Source organism: Kryptolebias marmoratus, linkage group LG7 (assembly GCF_001649575.2).
Source record: "Kryptolebias marmoratus isolate JLee-2015 linkage group LG7, ASM164957v2, whole genome shotgun sequence".
NCBI lineage: Eukaryota > Metazoa > Chordata > Actinopteri > Cyprinodontiformes > Rivulidae > Kryptolebias > Kryptolebias marmoratus.
The window spans coordinates 6,809,248-6,823,889 of record NC_051436.1 but is presented as its reverse complement, the minus strand read 5'-3'; the positions used below and the strand labels follow the sequence as shown (position 1 = coordinate 6,823,889).

At 45.6% G+C, this 14,642-nt stretch overlaps 1 protein-coding gene across 15 annotated transcripts in view; it reads left to right on the top strand.

The window, feature by feature from the left end:
- Window positions 1–14,642, top strand: part of LOC108234861 (collagen alpha-1(XXV) chain) — a 176,698-nt gene that overhangs the window by 114,943 nt on the left and 47,113 nt on the right. For 12 of the 15 annotated variants that reach the window (XM_017414414.3, XM_017414415.3, XM_017414411.3 and 9 more), the window contains exons 7-11: window positions 891–962; window positions 2,290–2,406; window positions 3,333–3,368; window positions 11,456–11,482; window positions 13,057–13,101. In XM_017414414.3, coding sequence (XP_017269903.1) covers window positions 891–962; window positions 2,290–2,406; window positions 3,333–3,368; window positions 11,456–11,482; window positions 13,057–13,101 — 297 coding nt within the window. The remainder of the gene's footprint in view (window positions 1–890; window positions 963–2,289; window positions 2,407–3,332; window positions 3,369–11,455; window positions 11,483–13,056; window positions 13,102–14,642) is intronic. The other 3 variants (XM_017414417.3, XM_017414420.3, XM_017414408.3) reach the window with 1 other exon arrangement.

The window sequence follows — 14,642 nt, the reverse complement described above, 5'->3', positions numbered from 1 at the left end:
CCCCCCCCCCCCCCCCCCCCCGTACAATCAATCACACCCAGCCAATAGTTATCTTCTCCTCCCAGTCGCCACTGCCAGTCTTTCACTTAGGTGATTTCTGTTTCATTTTACATACCGAGTCGTCCACTGAAGGCAAAGGCAAAGGTGGCCTTTTACAGCCCTGTAATATGGAGTTAACTGAAACAAGAATCAGTATCCTGAAACCAGGGCATGGTCTGGCTCGTGTCCACTGTCGATGAGAAAAAAAAAAACTAAATGCAAGGAGCTCTAAAGGGAGTTCTCAACAGTGACCAAAAGCAGCAAATCCCTTACGCACCTTGGTTCACCGCTAATCCTTCAAACCGCGGAATTGGTCCTCAGAATCGTTTCAGCAACGGAACGACCCAAAAAAAAACAACCAGCGGGGCGTTTTTGTGGCGCAGTGCACTCGTTGAAAGGCCGAAGGTGAGAGACCGGCCTCGGCTCCGAAAGCCGACCGACAGTCGTCCCGGTGTGTGCAGCTCCTCAGGGTCGGACTCGGCGGCGGGCACGGTGACGATGACGGTGCTTTCACAGATGAGGAGGAAATCCCTTTTTTTTTTTTTTGCGACTCTGAATCCATTGTGGTGCGTTCACACCCACCCAGAGATGGTAATTATGGTCCAGGCGGCTGAAGCCAACCACCTCGGCGGAGGGGAAGTGTGCGGATTCCCCTCCCTCCGTCTGTGAAGGCACTCGTCTCGGGGGGTTCATGAACACGGGGCTTTCTAACCAAAACTTTTTCTCTTTGCATTTGGCTTCTCCTCCTCCTCCTCCTCCTCCTCCTCCTGCTTCTTCTTCTGGGACCTTATCCTCCTTCAACCTTCTGTCACCTCTGACCTCCGACTTCTTGACCTCACACACCTGCTCAGATGGTCTTCCCAAAGATCAATCATGGCTTTCTTTCCGCTGACCAGCAGCTCATAAAGCGGCGGCTCATTAAGGTAGTAGTGGGTGTGTCCTTTTCTCGTGTCTTTGTCCCAGACCGTGTCTCTCCGGCCAGTGCATGCAAACCTCGCAGATGTCACACGTGCTCCTGACAGTTTCCAAAGGAAACATCCCGAAAGCAGTGGGTCCGGGTCTTTTGAATTGTGGTTTTGCGGAAAAGGTCGTAAACAACTGATATCTTAATGGTTGTTAACAGCTTTTTGAATCACCTCAGTTGGGACAAATAAAGTTTGATCCTGATTGAATTGACAAGCTAATGGTTGGTTCAACCGGGCCAGGACCAAATGGGGTTTTATGTCGTCCTAAAACCCATCCGTTCCAGTTTTGTATTACGCCGTTAATTACATAGAACTCTAAGCTGGTGGAGACCGGCGGTGTCCAGTTCTGGTCCTGGAGGGCCACTATCCTGCATGTTTTAGTTGTTTCTCTGCTCTACAAGTTCTGCAGAAGCCGTTTAATCACTCAGTCGTTCGAATCAGGTGAGTCAAAGCAGAGAAACACCTAAAACGTGCCGGACGGTGTCCCTCCAGGACCAAGATTGGACACCGTTGATGTCCACCACCTTTGAGTTCTGTGTAATCAGCCACTTAGGACATGGCAACCCTAAGACTTCTTTTTTTTAATTATTATTCTGCGAGGACGTTTTGCTCCTCATCAGTTCAAACTGAAATGTGTGAAGTTCCAAGCTTGAAAAACGACGGCTGCAGCTAGCTGTAGCACTTCCGGCACTTCCTGTGGGAATATTTGAATATTTAAGGCAAAAATAAACACGTAATGTGAAACCGATGCCAATGTAAAGGTTGATATTTTAAAAACAAGTGATCCACTTTGGTCTTGGCCCTGCTCTGACTAGCCATTAGCTCGTCATTTCAGTCCATTTTGTAGTGGTTCAAGAGCCAACCTCAAAGCACTTCAAGAGATCTGAACTACTGGTTGGTTTGAAGCTTTTTGGAGTAAAAAGAATTACGTTCTTCTAGTCAACGTGAGATTTTCTCAGTTTCTTGACAAATACGGACCACACATATTCCCTGCTTCCCCCCAGATTAATAAAACCATTCTTTGACAAATGTGACTCATTGCAAAGCACAGTCCAGTTAGGGTTGCATGCCTTTTTAAAGGATTAATGCTTCAGCTAGAAGTCATTACGTTACATCTCCTCCAAACGTTTTAGCCTCCAAATTACAAATTGTCGTCCCCGTCGTGAGCGGCAGCCGGGCCGGGACGTCGCCGCGCCGCTCTCGTTGTCATCGTTCGTCTGTAGTTCGCGGATTCCAGCGGCGTCACGTCCGAAATGATGCGGGAATGTTCTCTTCTGCCACACAGGGCGATCAGGGCCAAGCCGGACCACCGGGGCCTCCGGGGCCGCCTGGCCCTCCCGGACCCAGGGGCCCGCCGGGGGACACCGGGAAAGACGGACCCAGAGGTCTGCCAGGCGTACCCGTGAGTCATGGATCTGAGCTAATCTAGGCTGTCCACGTGTCATTAAAATGCAATTAAATCCGGGGGGGTCACGTCATCCGAAGACCCAGCGCTTCTCTTATTACGTTTCGCTCCGTTTGCAGTGATATTTAATTTAATTTGATGTATTGCTTTGATGGTTAATGCCAACGAAAACCTTTTTATTTTTTATTTTTAATGCTACCCTGATGACTAGCTAAATGCAAATCCTCCCCCCAACTAAATGTTGGAGTGTACGGATTTATATTTGCCCGATTGTTTTGTTTTTCTTTCATTAGTCGAATATATTTTTCACGTCTTCGCGCCTGCCACGGGCGTCCTGCTCGTTTTCTGTCAGCTCGAAGGCAAAGAGGCAATAAGAAAAAGCTTCTCAGTCATGTTCAGCCATAAAACCGTCTTTGGGCTCCAGCTGATCTTTACAGCGTTGGCAGGGATCGCAGTCGGAAAGCAAATATATTAGGAGTTGTTTATGTGGTTCTGGCCAACTTTTTTTTTTTTTAACGATTGTTTTCGGTTCCTCTTAAAGAAGTTGCCGAAATTGTTAAAAAGTTTTCCAAGAAGTTACGGCTTCTCCTTTATGGTTTTATTTCCTCGCTCCGGAGGGCCAGAAGCGTTCAGTGGATGTTGCAAAGATGTAAAAAAAAACATATTTTTTTTAAAGGTGTCTGCCCAAACGAGATACAAGTCTGAACCAAAAGCAGAAATTAGAGTCTGCAGACAGTGGAGGGGTACAGGTGGTCCAACACAACACAAAGACCCCCCCGGATGGGAAATTAGCCTTCATGCTGGACGTTTCTAACCAGATTACTGTATCTGTCATGTGACCGGGATTAAAACCCCACTGATATTAGAACCATTTTTGGACTATTTCCTGAGGGTTTGTTGTGTTTTCTGATTTTTCTTCACAGGGTGATCCAGGGCAGTCAGGAGAAACGGGACCCATGGTGAGAACTAACTTTCAGTCAACATTTCTTCATAAAGCCAAACGGTGCGCAAAGGGCTCCGCGTTACAAAAACACAAGAGTGCCGTTAGGGATTGAAAGCCTGCCGGAATAAAAAGATTAGATTTAAAAAAGGACCAGATCAGAGATGGAGTCCTGAGGTAGTCTGGCCCAGTCAGGGACAAACAGTAAAGATGTGTTAGTTGATCTTAACCTTCCTGAAGCTCCTCGTAACTGAAGAGAGGAAGACAGGCCCGTGTATCTTTGGGTCCATTTGACCCGAAGGCCACAGGGAGGGTTAAGGTCGTCTGGTTCACGGAAAGCTCTGAATATCTAAAACGAACATTGTCACCCAAAGGTATGTACCTCGGAAGGAAACTGACCTCCTACTGGAAGCCTCCTGAAATCCGTAAACATTTTGTGTATCTTTGCGCCATTTTAAACGGAAAAAAGCTTCCAAAACACAGAATCTTTTCATCAAAGGGGTTTTTCTTGTTCTGTTTGAAGAGACGTTTAAAGCGTGGCCTTCAGCAGCGTTTCCTACAGTGTGGACACAAAGGATGTGTGACAGAAGTTAAAGAAACGAGTTGAATTAGAGTCAGCTACGAGCAGAAAACGATGTGTGAGGCAGACGTTACGGAAGCTTTACGGACGTCCTTCTTGCTTCAGTACCTCCGCCAAGGAGGTCGTGTTGTCCGGAACAGCTGTCCGTCCGTCTGTCTGTCTGTCTGAGGACCAGGTCACTCAAACAGTCCTGAACGGATTTTCATGAAATCTTCAGGAGACGTCGAACATGGAACAAGGAACGAGGGGTTAGATTTTGGTGGTGATCCGGTCAAAGGTCAAGGTCACAGATGAGCCCGTGCTCTGATTCTGCAGCTGGATACCAGGACGATTAGACTCCACAGCTGGACACATCTTAGGTTAAGGGTGATCCCCATTGATTTCAAAGTCATGGGATCAAAGGTCAAGGTCACTGATGACCTTGTGCTGACTATGCAACCATGCAACAGAAGGAAAATTAAACTGCACAGCTGGACACATCTTAGGTTAAGGGTGATCCCCACTGATTTCAAGGTCATGGGGTCAAAGGTCACCATCACAGCTGACCTAGTGCTCTAACTCTGCAGCAGTGTGATGTAGGAATGTCAAACTGCTCAGCAGGACATCTCAGGGGTAAAAGGTGATGCCTGTTGGTTTCAAGGTTCATGGGGTCAAAGGTCACAGGTGATCCCTTTGTTAAAACCTTCTCTCTGCTCCTACATGTGACCCCTTTTGTTTCCGGTTGTGTCCGTTGGTTTGTTTGTCTGTCTGCCAGCAAAGATCAGGTAAAAACTAAAGAACAGATTTGGAGGAAATGTTCAGGAAATGTTGGGGTTGGAAGAAAAAACAACGGATTAAATTCTGGTTCTGATCCAAATTATGATCCAGATCGCAAAATTTTTAATTTGTGGCCCTGGTGGAGGTTTCTCTGAGTGCTTCTAGTCGTTACTGTACTGCACATGTAGTAATTGGGTATTTTTAGGTGGTCATAGTTAATGTTAATGACACGTTTTATGGTAACCAGAACACCATTTTCTCTCACAAACTCGAAACATGAGGGACAAACCACACCACAGTTAACAGCAAGTTAATGCCGCCTGCGGCATTCAGCAAATAAAGCTTCTGATTAAAGCTTCCCCATAAAAGCTGCACAGAAAAGGTCAAAACAAAAGCTGCAGAGAAGCGAAATAATGGGACAAAATCACACGGGGCTGTCGGATTCCACGAATGGATGGGGGGCGGAGGAAACGGTAGCCGAGGCAGGAAGTACTTCAGAGAGCTTTTCTTTCCGAATCCATCTCTCCTCGACCTTTCAGTCGCGTTGAGAAAGGATGCAGCGAACAACTGGAAAAACTTCGTTTCAAGAAGCTGAAGTTGCTCGTGTTATTTTTTAGCTTTGTCCTCGTGCGACAGAAAGGGCAGCAAAATTCATGGCGCTGCTGTATTTTAACCTAAAACTAGCCTGGACGAAGGCGGATCTCCCTTTCTCCGTACTCTGTGACTCTTTGACTGATGTCACAGCTAATAACTTTGAAAGAACATCACGTGGAAACAAACCGTGACCCTTTTTGTGTTTCATTTGCTGCCAGAAAATGTAGCACAGAGGGAATTTCTCACATTCAGCCATGACACACAGCTGACTGACAGCTCCAGGAAACAGGTAGGGGTGGGAGGAGCGCCATATTGGGGTCCGTAATGTATGATCGGACTACCTCTGGCATTTTATTGAAGGGAATTTAAACAATGGGACGGTAAAATGTAGTGGTTTTGACAGTTGATGCTCAAAATAAAGCTCACCATTTTACAGGTCCGTACACCTCCCAGGCCTGGTTAACACTTGGCACTGATGTGCTTTTAAGGAGCAGCGTGATCGTCTGGAACCAAGCCTCCCGTTTTTGAACAGGAAGAGATCAGCGTGAGCCAGCTGCAGCGAAAACTGCGACGCGGAGCCTTCACAATGCCAGAACCTTGGTTTTCGGCCCGAAAGCTGATTGTCAGCCACAGTTTTAAGGAAATAAGCAAAAATGAGATTTTAGATTTAGAGGTTTAGATTAGATTTAGATTTTTTAAATGCTCCTCCACTTCAGATTAGATTAGATTAGGAAAATAAAGTCATCACACAGGAACGCATGCCAACGGCGCACTTTTATTCTCTCTTTCGCCAGAGTTTAAAACTAAGATCATTGTACGCTGAGAAGAGAGGAACTTGTACTGTAGATGTTTTAAAATAAAAAAAAAAACATTATGCATGTTCTCAGGGGATATGGGTGTCATGCTCAGAGTACGCATTATGAATGACTCTCAGCTACTACCGCGTCAAACCGTACCTCAACATCTTTTAAACCGACTGAGTTGTAGCCATTTCTGTGCTGGCTAATGTTGATTAGCTGTGGTAGCCATCTTAAATTGGGTCCACTCCCAAAGTTAATCCGTTGTAGACGTACATTCATTTATTATTCTGGGAGAGCTTCAATAAAATCCGTTCAGTGGTTCATGAAATATTTTGCTAACAGACAGACATCTGACTGCAACCGTTAATAGCAAACTTGAAAAGGCAGATTTTGCCCGATTGTTTTGTATTTCAAGTATATGCTGGGGATGACTCCGAGCTACAAACACACCAGATTTTAGCTCAATATCTGTAAAATCTGCTGAGTTGGAGACATTTTTGCCTTTGCTGTGGCGGCCATATTGAAGGGGGTTGACGCCATGCATCCACTGGTTACTTTCCAAGAGTTTCATTAAAACCCATCCCATGGTTTGTGGGATATTTTGCTAACGCTACGCACGTGCAGACACCAGCAAAAAAAAAAAAAGGTAAAACATTATCACCTTTCGCCTTCAATAACAAATAAAGCTGTTGACCATCAGTCTCCATTTTAGCTGAGAATAATTAACATTTAGCACTTTTCAGCCGAAGTCAGGGAGTTCGGCGTCCAGCTTCACCAACGTTTTCCTCTCTCGTGAGGCGAGGGTCCAAAATCTACGTAGATGCTATTGTTCAAGAGGCAAAAGTAGATTCCTGAGTTTTCCAGCAGCCTTCCAGGACATGTGGTGATGGTTAGGAGGATTAAACTCTTGTGGAGCAACTAGGAGGAGAAGGGGAGGAGAGAGGGGGGACAAAAAAAAAGGAAAGGAAATATTTTCAGGACTGGGTTCAGGACCATCCATGCCATAAGTTTCCTCTGGGGTAAATTAGAGGGGTCTTTAGCTCCCTGAAGGTGGCCTGAAGCCCCGTGCAAAGTATTTATTTGGAACATTCCTCTGCAGAAATATTAAATAAGCTCAAATAAGATCCATGCATAACTGGGAAGAACCGTCTCCATCTGTGTTTTGGTGTTATTTCCAGTAACGCTGCAAAGATTCGGCCATCTTAAAACCCACTCGTTCCAAATTTACACTCAGTTGGTTTTTTTTGGTTTTTTTTTTTCCTCTTTTGTGATGAACAACAGGCCCGTAGATGTCTAATTTCTCCAATGGAGCTGAAAAACGAGGACACGCTTATTATATTTCGGCGTTCCTGATTGTTTTTTCTTTTAGTGCGAGGCCAAAGCCCGAGAGGCCGAAGATGTTTGGGAATCGCTCAGAAGGTCCTCTGTGGAATAAATTAATGCTCTTGGCAGATATTTAAACAAGTAATGTTTGGAACCAATCTGCTCGTGTTTTTTTTATTTTTTATTTTTTTAACAGCTCTGGACAATTCTTCAGGCTGTCAGTCGTCCTGGTCGGAACCGGGCGTCTTGATTATCCACTGAACCGATTTTAAGGAGGAAAAAAAGGAATCTTCTGTTCAGCGTCGACTGTATGCCATCTTTCTTGGGCCGTCTGTTTTCTTCGTAGTGGTGCACCGGTAAAAGTGGCGTTATTGAAGGGCCTCTGAGATCAACCGCCCTGCAGGCACTTCAAGTGCGACACGCGTCTTAAGGGCTCCACAGCGCCTCCCGTCCTCAGAGTCGTGTTAACCTCTCGCTGCAAAGAAAACGTCTGTTCTCTGTCAAACTGGAAGCGGGCGTAAGTTCGGAGCGAAACGAAGTTATGTCGCGAAGCTCGTAAGTTGAACAGAAGCTCTTGAACAAATGCTCCGACCTGCACCCGGGAGCCCGTCTAGCTTCGAAAGTGCCAAATTAGTTTTCCCGTAAATGCCGAGCGAGAGCCGAGCCGCACGCTCCGGAGAGTTCCTTTTGGGAGCTGAAGTGCCAGCCGTCTGAGTGTGGGAATCGGGCCGGCGGAACCGCTCGATGTCCCGTTTGACATCGTCCGTTCTGTGCAGACGGGGGTTTGACGTCCCGGCGTTTCTTCCCGTCAAAGCTCCCCTTTACGAAGACATTTAATTTGTCCTCAGCTTTCTGTGTTTAAGGCCCCGCGCGCCGAGAAACAAGAGAGCCCGGACTTCCTCGAGGGCTCTTGACTTTCCTGGTGGGGAGAAAGAAGAAGAAGGAAAAAAAAACCCAACAAAACTCTTTTTCTCCAAGTAGCTCCTGAGCTCTCTCAGATTTGGCCAAGTTAATTAGCACTCGGGCGAGTGGCGCATGCTCTCACATACCTGGTTAGTCATAAAGATGTTGACTGAACCCTGCTGAGGTTAGCAAACAAAGACCTTTGAAGGCCAGCGGGGAAAAAAAGGGCCCTTTTTCTTGGCTGGTTGGAATAATAAAATGGTTTTATTGAGGGTTTTTGTTAAATGTGCCGATGGAATGCACTATAAATGAGCTGCAACTGTGTGTGTGTTTGTGTGTTTGGATACGTGAGAACGTGTTGCTAAAGAGAGATGTTGGGGAAAAAAAAGGGGGGAAAAAATAAAAGAGGACTATCTTGGAGATCTAGTTATTGTCTCTTGGTTTCATCAACACAAACACAACAAGGTACGCTCCGACGGACGGCTCCTTCCCGCCGGAGAGCCGCTCATTATTAAGTCACGGCTTGGCGCCGCCGAGCTTTTCCTTCGTTTGCGCAGAAACTTGCACCGACAGTCAAACTTTTCAACTTGGATGTTACCCCACTGGCTGCTCCTCTTTTTTTCTTCACTGGGGGGGGGTTATGGCGCTTCAACACGGACCAAAGCAGAAAAAGATGGCGTCGTTGAAGGTTCGGCTTTAACCCAGCTGCAGCTGAACGGCCCAGAGGCTCCACTGGATGTAGATTCTGAGCTGAAATGGGGATAACTGCCAAACGTGAAAAGTGTCAAAACGAGATCTCAGATCTTTTGAAAGTGGGCTTCTGTGGAAAGATCCCGAAGGCTTAATGTTAGAGCCATAAACGAGAAATGTTTGGATGACATATTTTGTGTAATGCTTCTTGGTTTTTATTTTGTGATTTTTAGTAAGTAAGGTTGTTATAAGTTCAGGTAAGCATTTAGTTTTATTTGTAACAGGGCGTACTTCCTGTAAAATGTTATGCTGCAGTAGAAATGATAACAGAAGGAAGGAGGATGACACGGGCATGGAGCAACATTGTTTTTGACCGTGTAAACTGTGCGTTCTTTTTTATTGAAACAAAGAAAATGAATTGTAACAACTGATTTGCATCGCATTTTTTCTAGATAAAGAGTTTTTGGTTAAGCTCACGGTTACGTGAAATTAACCCTTTACTTTACCAAGATGTCCGTGGAATGACACAGGTATTGGACCTGTTGCCATAACACTTAATATTTTACCTGTTGTAGATAAATCTTTTGAAAGGCGTTCAGTTATCTCATGAACCACTGGACAGATTTTAACGAAGCTGAAAAATCCATCATAAAACTCTAACATTTGGAGTCCAGCTAATCCACTAGAGCACAGGTGTCAAATTCCGTTCCTTGAGGGTCTCTCTCCTGCATGTTTTGGACGTGTTCTTGCTTTAAAACATCCAGTTTAAATGGATGACTTATAGAAATGCTCCTGGAGAACTTGATGATTGGGTGAGGAGGTGATTAAACCGTTTGAATCAGGTGTGTTGAAGCAGAAAAAAACTAAAACTTCCAGGACAGCGGAGCCTCGAGGCCTGGAGTTTGACACCTCTGGACTAGAGTCAACACTGAAATTGGCTGAAACTCAGCCAGCTTTACAGATATTGAGCTAAAACCTGGTGTGATAGTAGCTGAGAGTCATCCTCCACACATTCTCTGCGTTCTGTCATCATTCACATCAGTGGGGTCCAGCCCTGGTCCCGGAGGACCACCGTCCTGCATGTTTTAGTTGTTTCCCGGCTCTTCAAGCTCTGCCGAAGCCTGTTAGTCACTCAGTCATTCAAATCGAATGTGTCGAAGCAGAGAAACCCCTAAACCCTGCGGGATGGTGGCCCTCCAGGACCAGGACCGGGATCGGGCACCCCCGTTTAAAAAGATGTGGTCCAGAGAAACCTGCTTGGGTTCCGAATGTCTATGAAAACCCGCTCATCTGTTCACGAGTGCAGAGCTCTCCCTTACTTCTGCCACAGAGAGAAACTGGGGGAACAAGTCTCGCTGCCGCAGCTCTCTTCAGGAGGACGCCAGATTGCGAGATGAGTCGGAACCACGTGAAGTCCGAGGTTCCGACCGTCCGAATCGATCCGAGTCGATCTTTGAATCGTTTCTCTAATTAGGAAGTTAAATACCGACAACACCGCCATCTGAAAACCACTCCGACCGCAAAACATCCGAATCTTTCTGTTGATATTAACCCTCCAGGTTGGACAGGAAGTCCTACAGCTAGCTGCTGCCGGTGGTTGCACTCGCTAACAAACGTTAAATTCCACGTAAACACCAGGCCTGATGTTTGGGAAACTTGGCGATAACGCAGCATCGTTGTGCTCGACGTCAATATCGCAAAAAAAACTTTGCCCAACTTCACTGAACGCCCTCAGCTCAGACAGGAAGTCCTACAGCTAGCTGCTGCCGGTGTTTTGAGCGCTGGAACCAGAGAACGTGAGTTTATCTCAACTAATATCGTCCTTGGGGCGCTGCGGTTGCATATTTCCCTAATTTTGTGCGACCCCTCGTAAAAAGCCACGGAATATAAGCTTGATGGTGACGATTGAAAGTTTATAAAATAACATTTGTGTGGAAATTCCTCTAAATAGGAGTTGTTTTATATCAGCGGCGATCCGTTTCATTAACTCGTCAGTCTGGTCAAGATTGATTGGTCACCAAACCACGGAGAAGGCTGATGATCCTCTCAGATATGTTCAACTTATTATTATTATTTTACAAAGCTTTCCAAATCTCGGCCCGTTCGGGGTAACCGAACGAGTCGGGTGGCCGCCGCAACAAACCAAGGCACGGTTCGTCGTAGAAGATAAAACCATGAGAGTTTTCGCTGTTCGCGGTCTCATTGGAGATTCATGTTTCTGGTGCAGCTCTGTTTTTTAAAAAAAAGGAAAGTCCTGAAACAAGGGTTTGATTGTGATCCGGTTTTTCGCCCGAAGGGGGTGAGCTCGCTGCATAAAATCCTCCCATGAGTTCACCAGCCTCTCTGTTGGCTCTGGAAAGTGTGTTATTTCATCTGACATGGACTCTTTTTTTTTATTTTTTTTTTTTCTCTGTGTTTCTATTCCAATAAATCTCCCTCTGTCTTTCTTATCATTTATAGGGTCCTGAGGGGCCACAAGGGCCAAAGGTAAGCTATAGAAACCCATTCTCTCTCTCTCTCTCCCCCCCCCATTTAACCACCATTTCTCGCCTATTAAATTACATGTACGTGTATTTTTCCAATAAAGCCGACTTTCGTTTTTCTTTAATATACCAAAAGGTAACATCTTTAGCTCTGGAATAATGTTATTGGTTTGATGGTAACTTGGCTAAAGTGGCGCGAGTGGCTGTGAAAATACGTTGGGCGTTAAACGTATTTACCCGGAGATTTGACATAGAGGGCCGCGGTCGGGGGCGAGTAAACACGGGTGGGGGAGGCGGGCGGCGGCGAGCAGGGGGACGTGGAGTTAAGTGAGGTGATCCGGGCTGATGTGGGAAACAGATGTAAGCCGTGTGCAGCCATCAGGTAGCTGCCAGTGTTTGTTCAGCGTAACCCAATCAGACGTTTCCTGTCTGAGCTGTCATCTGTCGGCAAGGCCTCCCGCCGGCCACAGAGGGTGTGTGTGTTCGTGTGTGTGTGTGTGTGTGTGAAGGGGTCAATGATGACACACAGCCCTGGTAATGATTCATAATCCAGGCCCTGAGGCGACTCAATTAGATCTTCTGTTGTTCGGCACAAGAGAGTTCGTCGAGTTTCATCGCCTCCGCAGGGGGGGGGGTCGTGTTCACTCAGTCCTCTTAGATTAAAAAATAAAAAAACAAATTTGATTTTAAAGAAAGTGAAACTTGTTTTATTCGCTTCTTCAACCAACACCCTCTTATCTCTTAGTGAGCGTTACCGCGGTAACCAGTCAACCGAGGACCGTTGGTACCACTTTACAACAAGGAAACAAAGAAAGTTTTATTAAAAAACTATAACACAAATTTATAAAACAGCAGTGGAACACCATTCATGCCCTGAATCAGGGTCATTATCGGAGTTCTTTTATCCCTTCAAGTAAATAGTTGGTCAGCTTTATTTTAGTTATTTAATATCTTTATATGATAAAACAATATTTATAGCTGCAAAGGCTCATAGTTAATGGTAAATATTTGCCCTTTAAATCTAAATGATGAAGAAAACGAGCAGAGAGTAAAAATATGTTTGCTCACAATATTTAGCAAGAAATGAGTCAGCGTTGTCCTTTTTTACGTCATCCGCTGTAACTGCGTATAAATAATAAATAAGATGTAAAAGTTTGTTTACAGCTTAATTGATAACTGCTTTTTTACCCTCATTGAACAGTGGGACCAAACTTTAAAAAAACAATTGATCACTTCAGATAAGTAAAAATAAAAACTAAACACGTTGCCTGGTGTGAAACGGAGTTAACACTGAGTTAAAGTGGAATAAATAAATAATTCTAGCTGATAAAATTGAGTTTAAATTGAAACTAAAGTTACAGGAAAACCCAGCAAATGTATCAAATATTAAGCTTTCAAATATATGCGAAGATCAGAAGTTTGTTTTGAAAAACATCATCGCCCTCCGCTGCACTCAGGTCAAGTTAATGTTGTTTACTTGAAATATATATATATATGCCGTATGTTATAAAAGTACTGTATTTTTGAATGTAACGATGAAAATCCAGCTAAAAGAGAACGTTTGTTTTTATTTTTCAGGGATCGCTGGGGCCTCCCGGAGTTCCAGGCGTCGACGGACTGAAGGTGAGTTTAATTCAAGGGATGATTTCCTGATGCCGGAGGCTGTTCAAACTACGGAGGGACGATTTAAACTGGTTCTGTTTCACCTTCAAACCTGATCTGTAATTCCTCTTTCTGCTGCTTTTTTACATGTCGGGTCGTGTTACGGTATGGTTCTGTCCGTCTGTGGACAATTCCCTGTCCGAGCTTTAACTCTGCAACCGTATAACGTGGCACAGCTGGACACCCCACGGGGCGAGGATGATCCCGATTGATTTCAGGGTCATAGGGTCAAACGTCAAAGTCACATGTGACCACTTTAAGAAAACCTTGTCTGTGCTGTAACTCCGCAACCGTGTCTTGTACGAACGTCAAACTGTATAGCTGGACACTTCACGGGTCAGGGATGATCCCGATTGATTTCAAGTTCAAGCGGTCAAAGGTCAAGCTCTGTTTTGACCCCTTTATGAAACCCTTGTTCATGCTCTAACTCTGCAACCATGTAACGTAGGAACGTCAAACTGTATAGCTGGACACCCCACAGGTCGGGGATGATCCCGATTGATTTCAAGGTCATAGGGTCAAACGTCAAAGTTATGCAACCCCTCTATGAAAACCTTGTCCGTGCTCTAACTCTGCAACAGTGTAACGTAGGAGCATCAAACTGCACAGCTGGACACCTCATGGGTCAAGGATGATCCTCATTGATTTCAAGGTCATGGGGTCAAAGTGTGCTCCAGCTTCCCATCAGAATAACATAGAAATGTCAAACCCCTCGTTCTGCAGATGGGTGTATTACGAACCACAGGCGGTAGTCTTGGTTTGTCCGATGCAAACTTGGAACCTTGTCAGATTTCTTTCCGAACTTGTGCAGCTTCCCTGAAAGAGCAGCTGCACGTTCTGAAAGCTCATTTCCACACACCTGATAGTGTTTTAGCTCAAAAAGCCAACACGAGTTCCCATTATTCCTCCTGGCTGTGAAGCAGCCTTCCCGTATTGGAAACGTGCAGTCCGACCCCTGGGCTGCGTCGTCCTCCCAGTCCGGACCACTGAAATCTGCTTTTGGACGCCCGTGAATCGAGCTCATTTCGGCTGTTCAGTCTCAGACACGGAGCAGGTGCTTCACAGGAAGGACAGGAAAACTGTACAAGGCGTCCTTTTTGATTATTCCAGAACAAGGCCTCGTGTGACAAGAACGAGCGAGGAGATAATTCGTCAGGCGCCATCCCCTTGAAGTCGAGCGTGTACTCATGTCGAAATAAGAGCAGAGGCGCGTGTGGCTGTAACAAGGACCAGAGCGAAGGAGCTGCGTTTCAGTGTGAAAAGCCGTACGAACTCCGGGAAGGGGCTTTAATCCCACACTTGTGAAGGAAGCCGGCCGCGCCAGCAACCATGAAATAGAAACTCCAGTGCTGTGCTAGCCGAATTATAAAATGGTCTGTTATGGTATGTAAGCCTCGTTCATGCAGAAAGCCGAGCGCCGAGGCAGTTAAAGCAGCCAGCAGGTTGACTGTCAGATATCATGCTGATCTCACAGTGATACCCCCCCGCCCCCTCTCCCCATC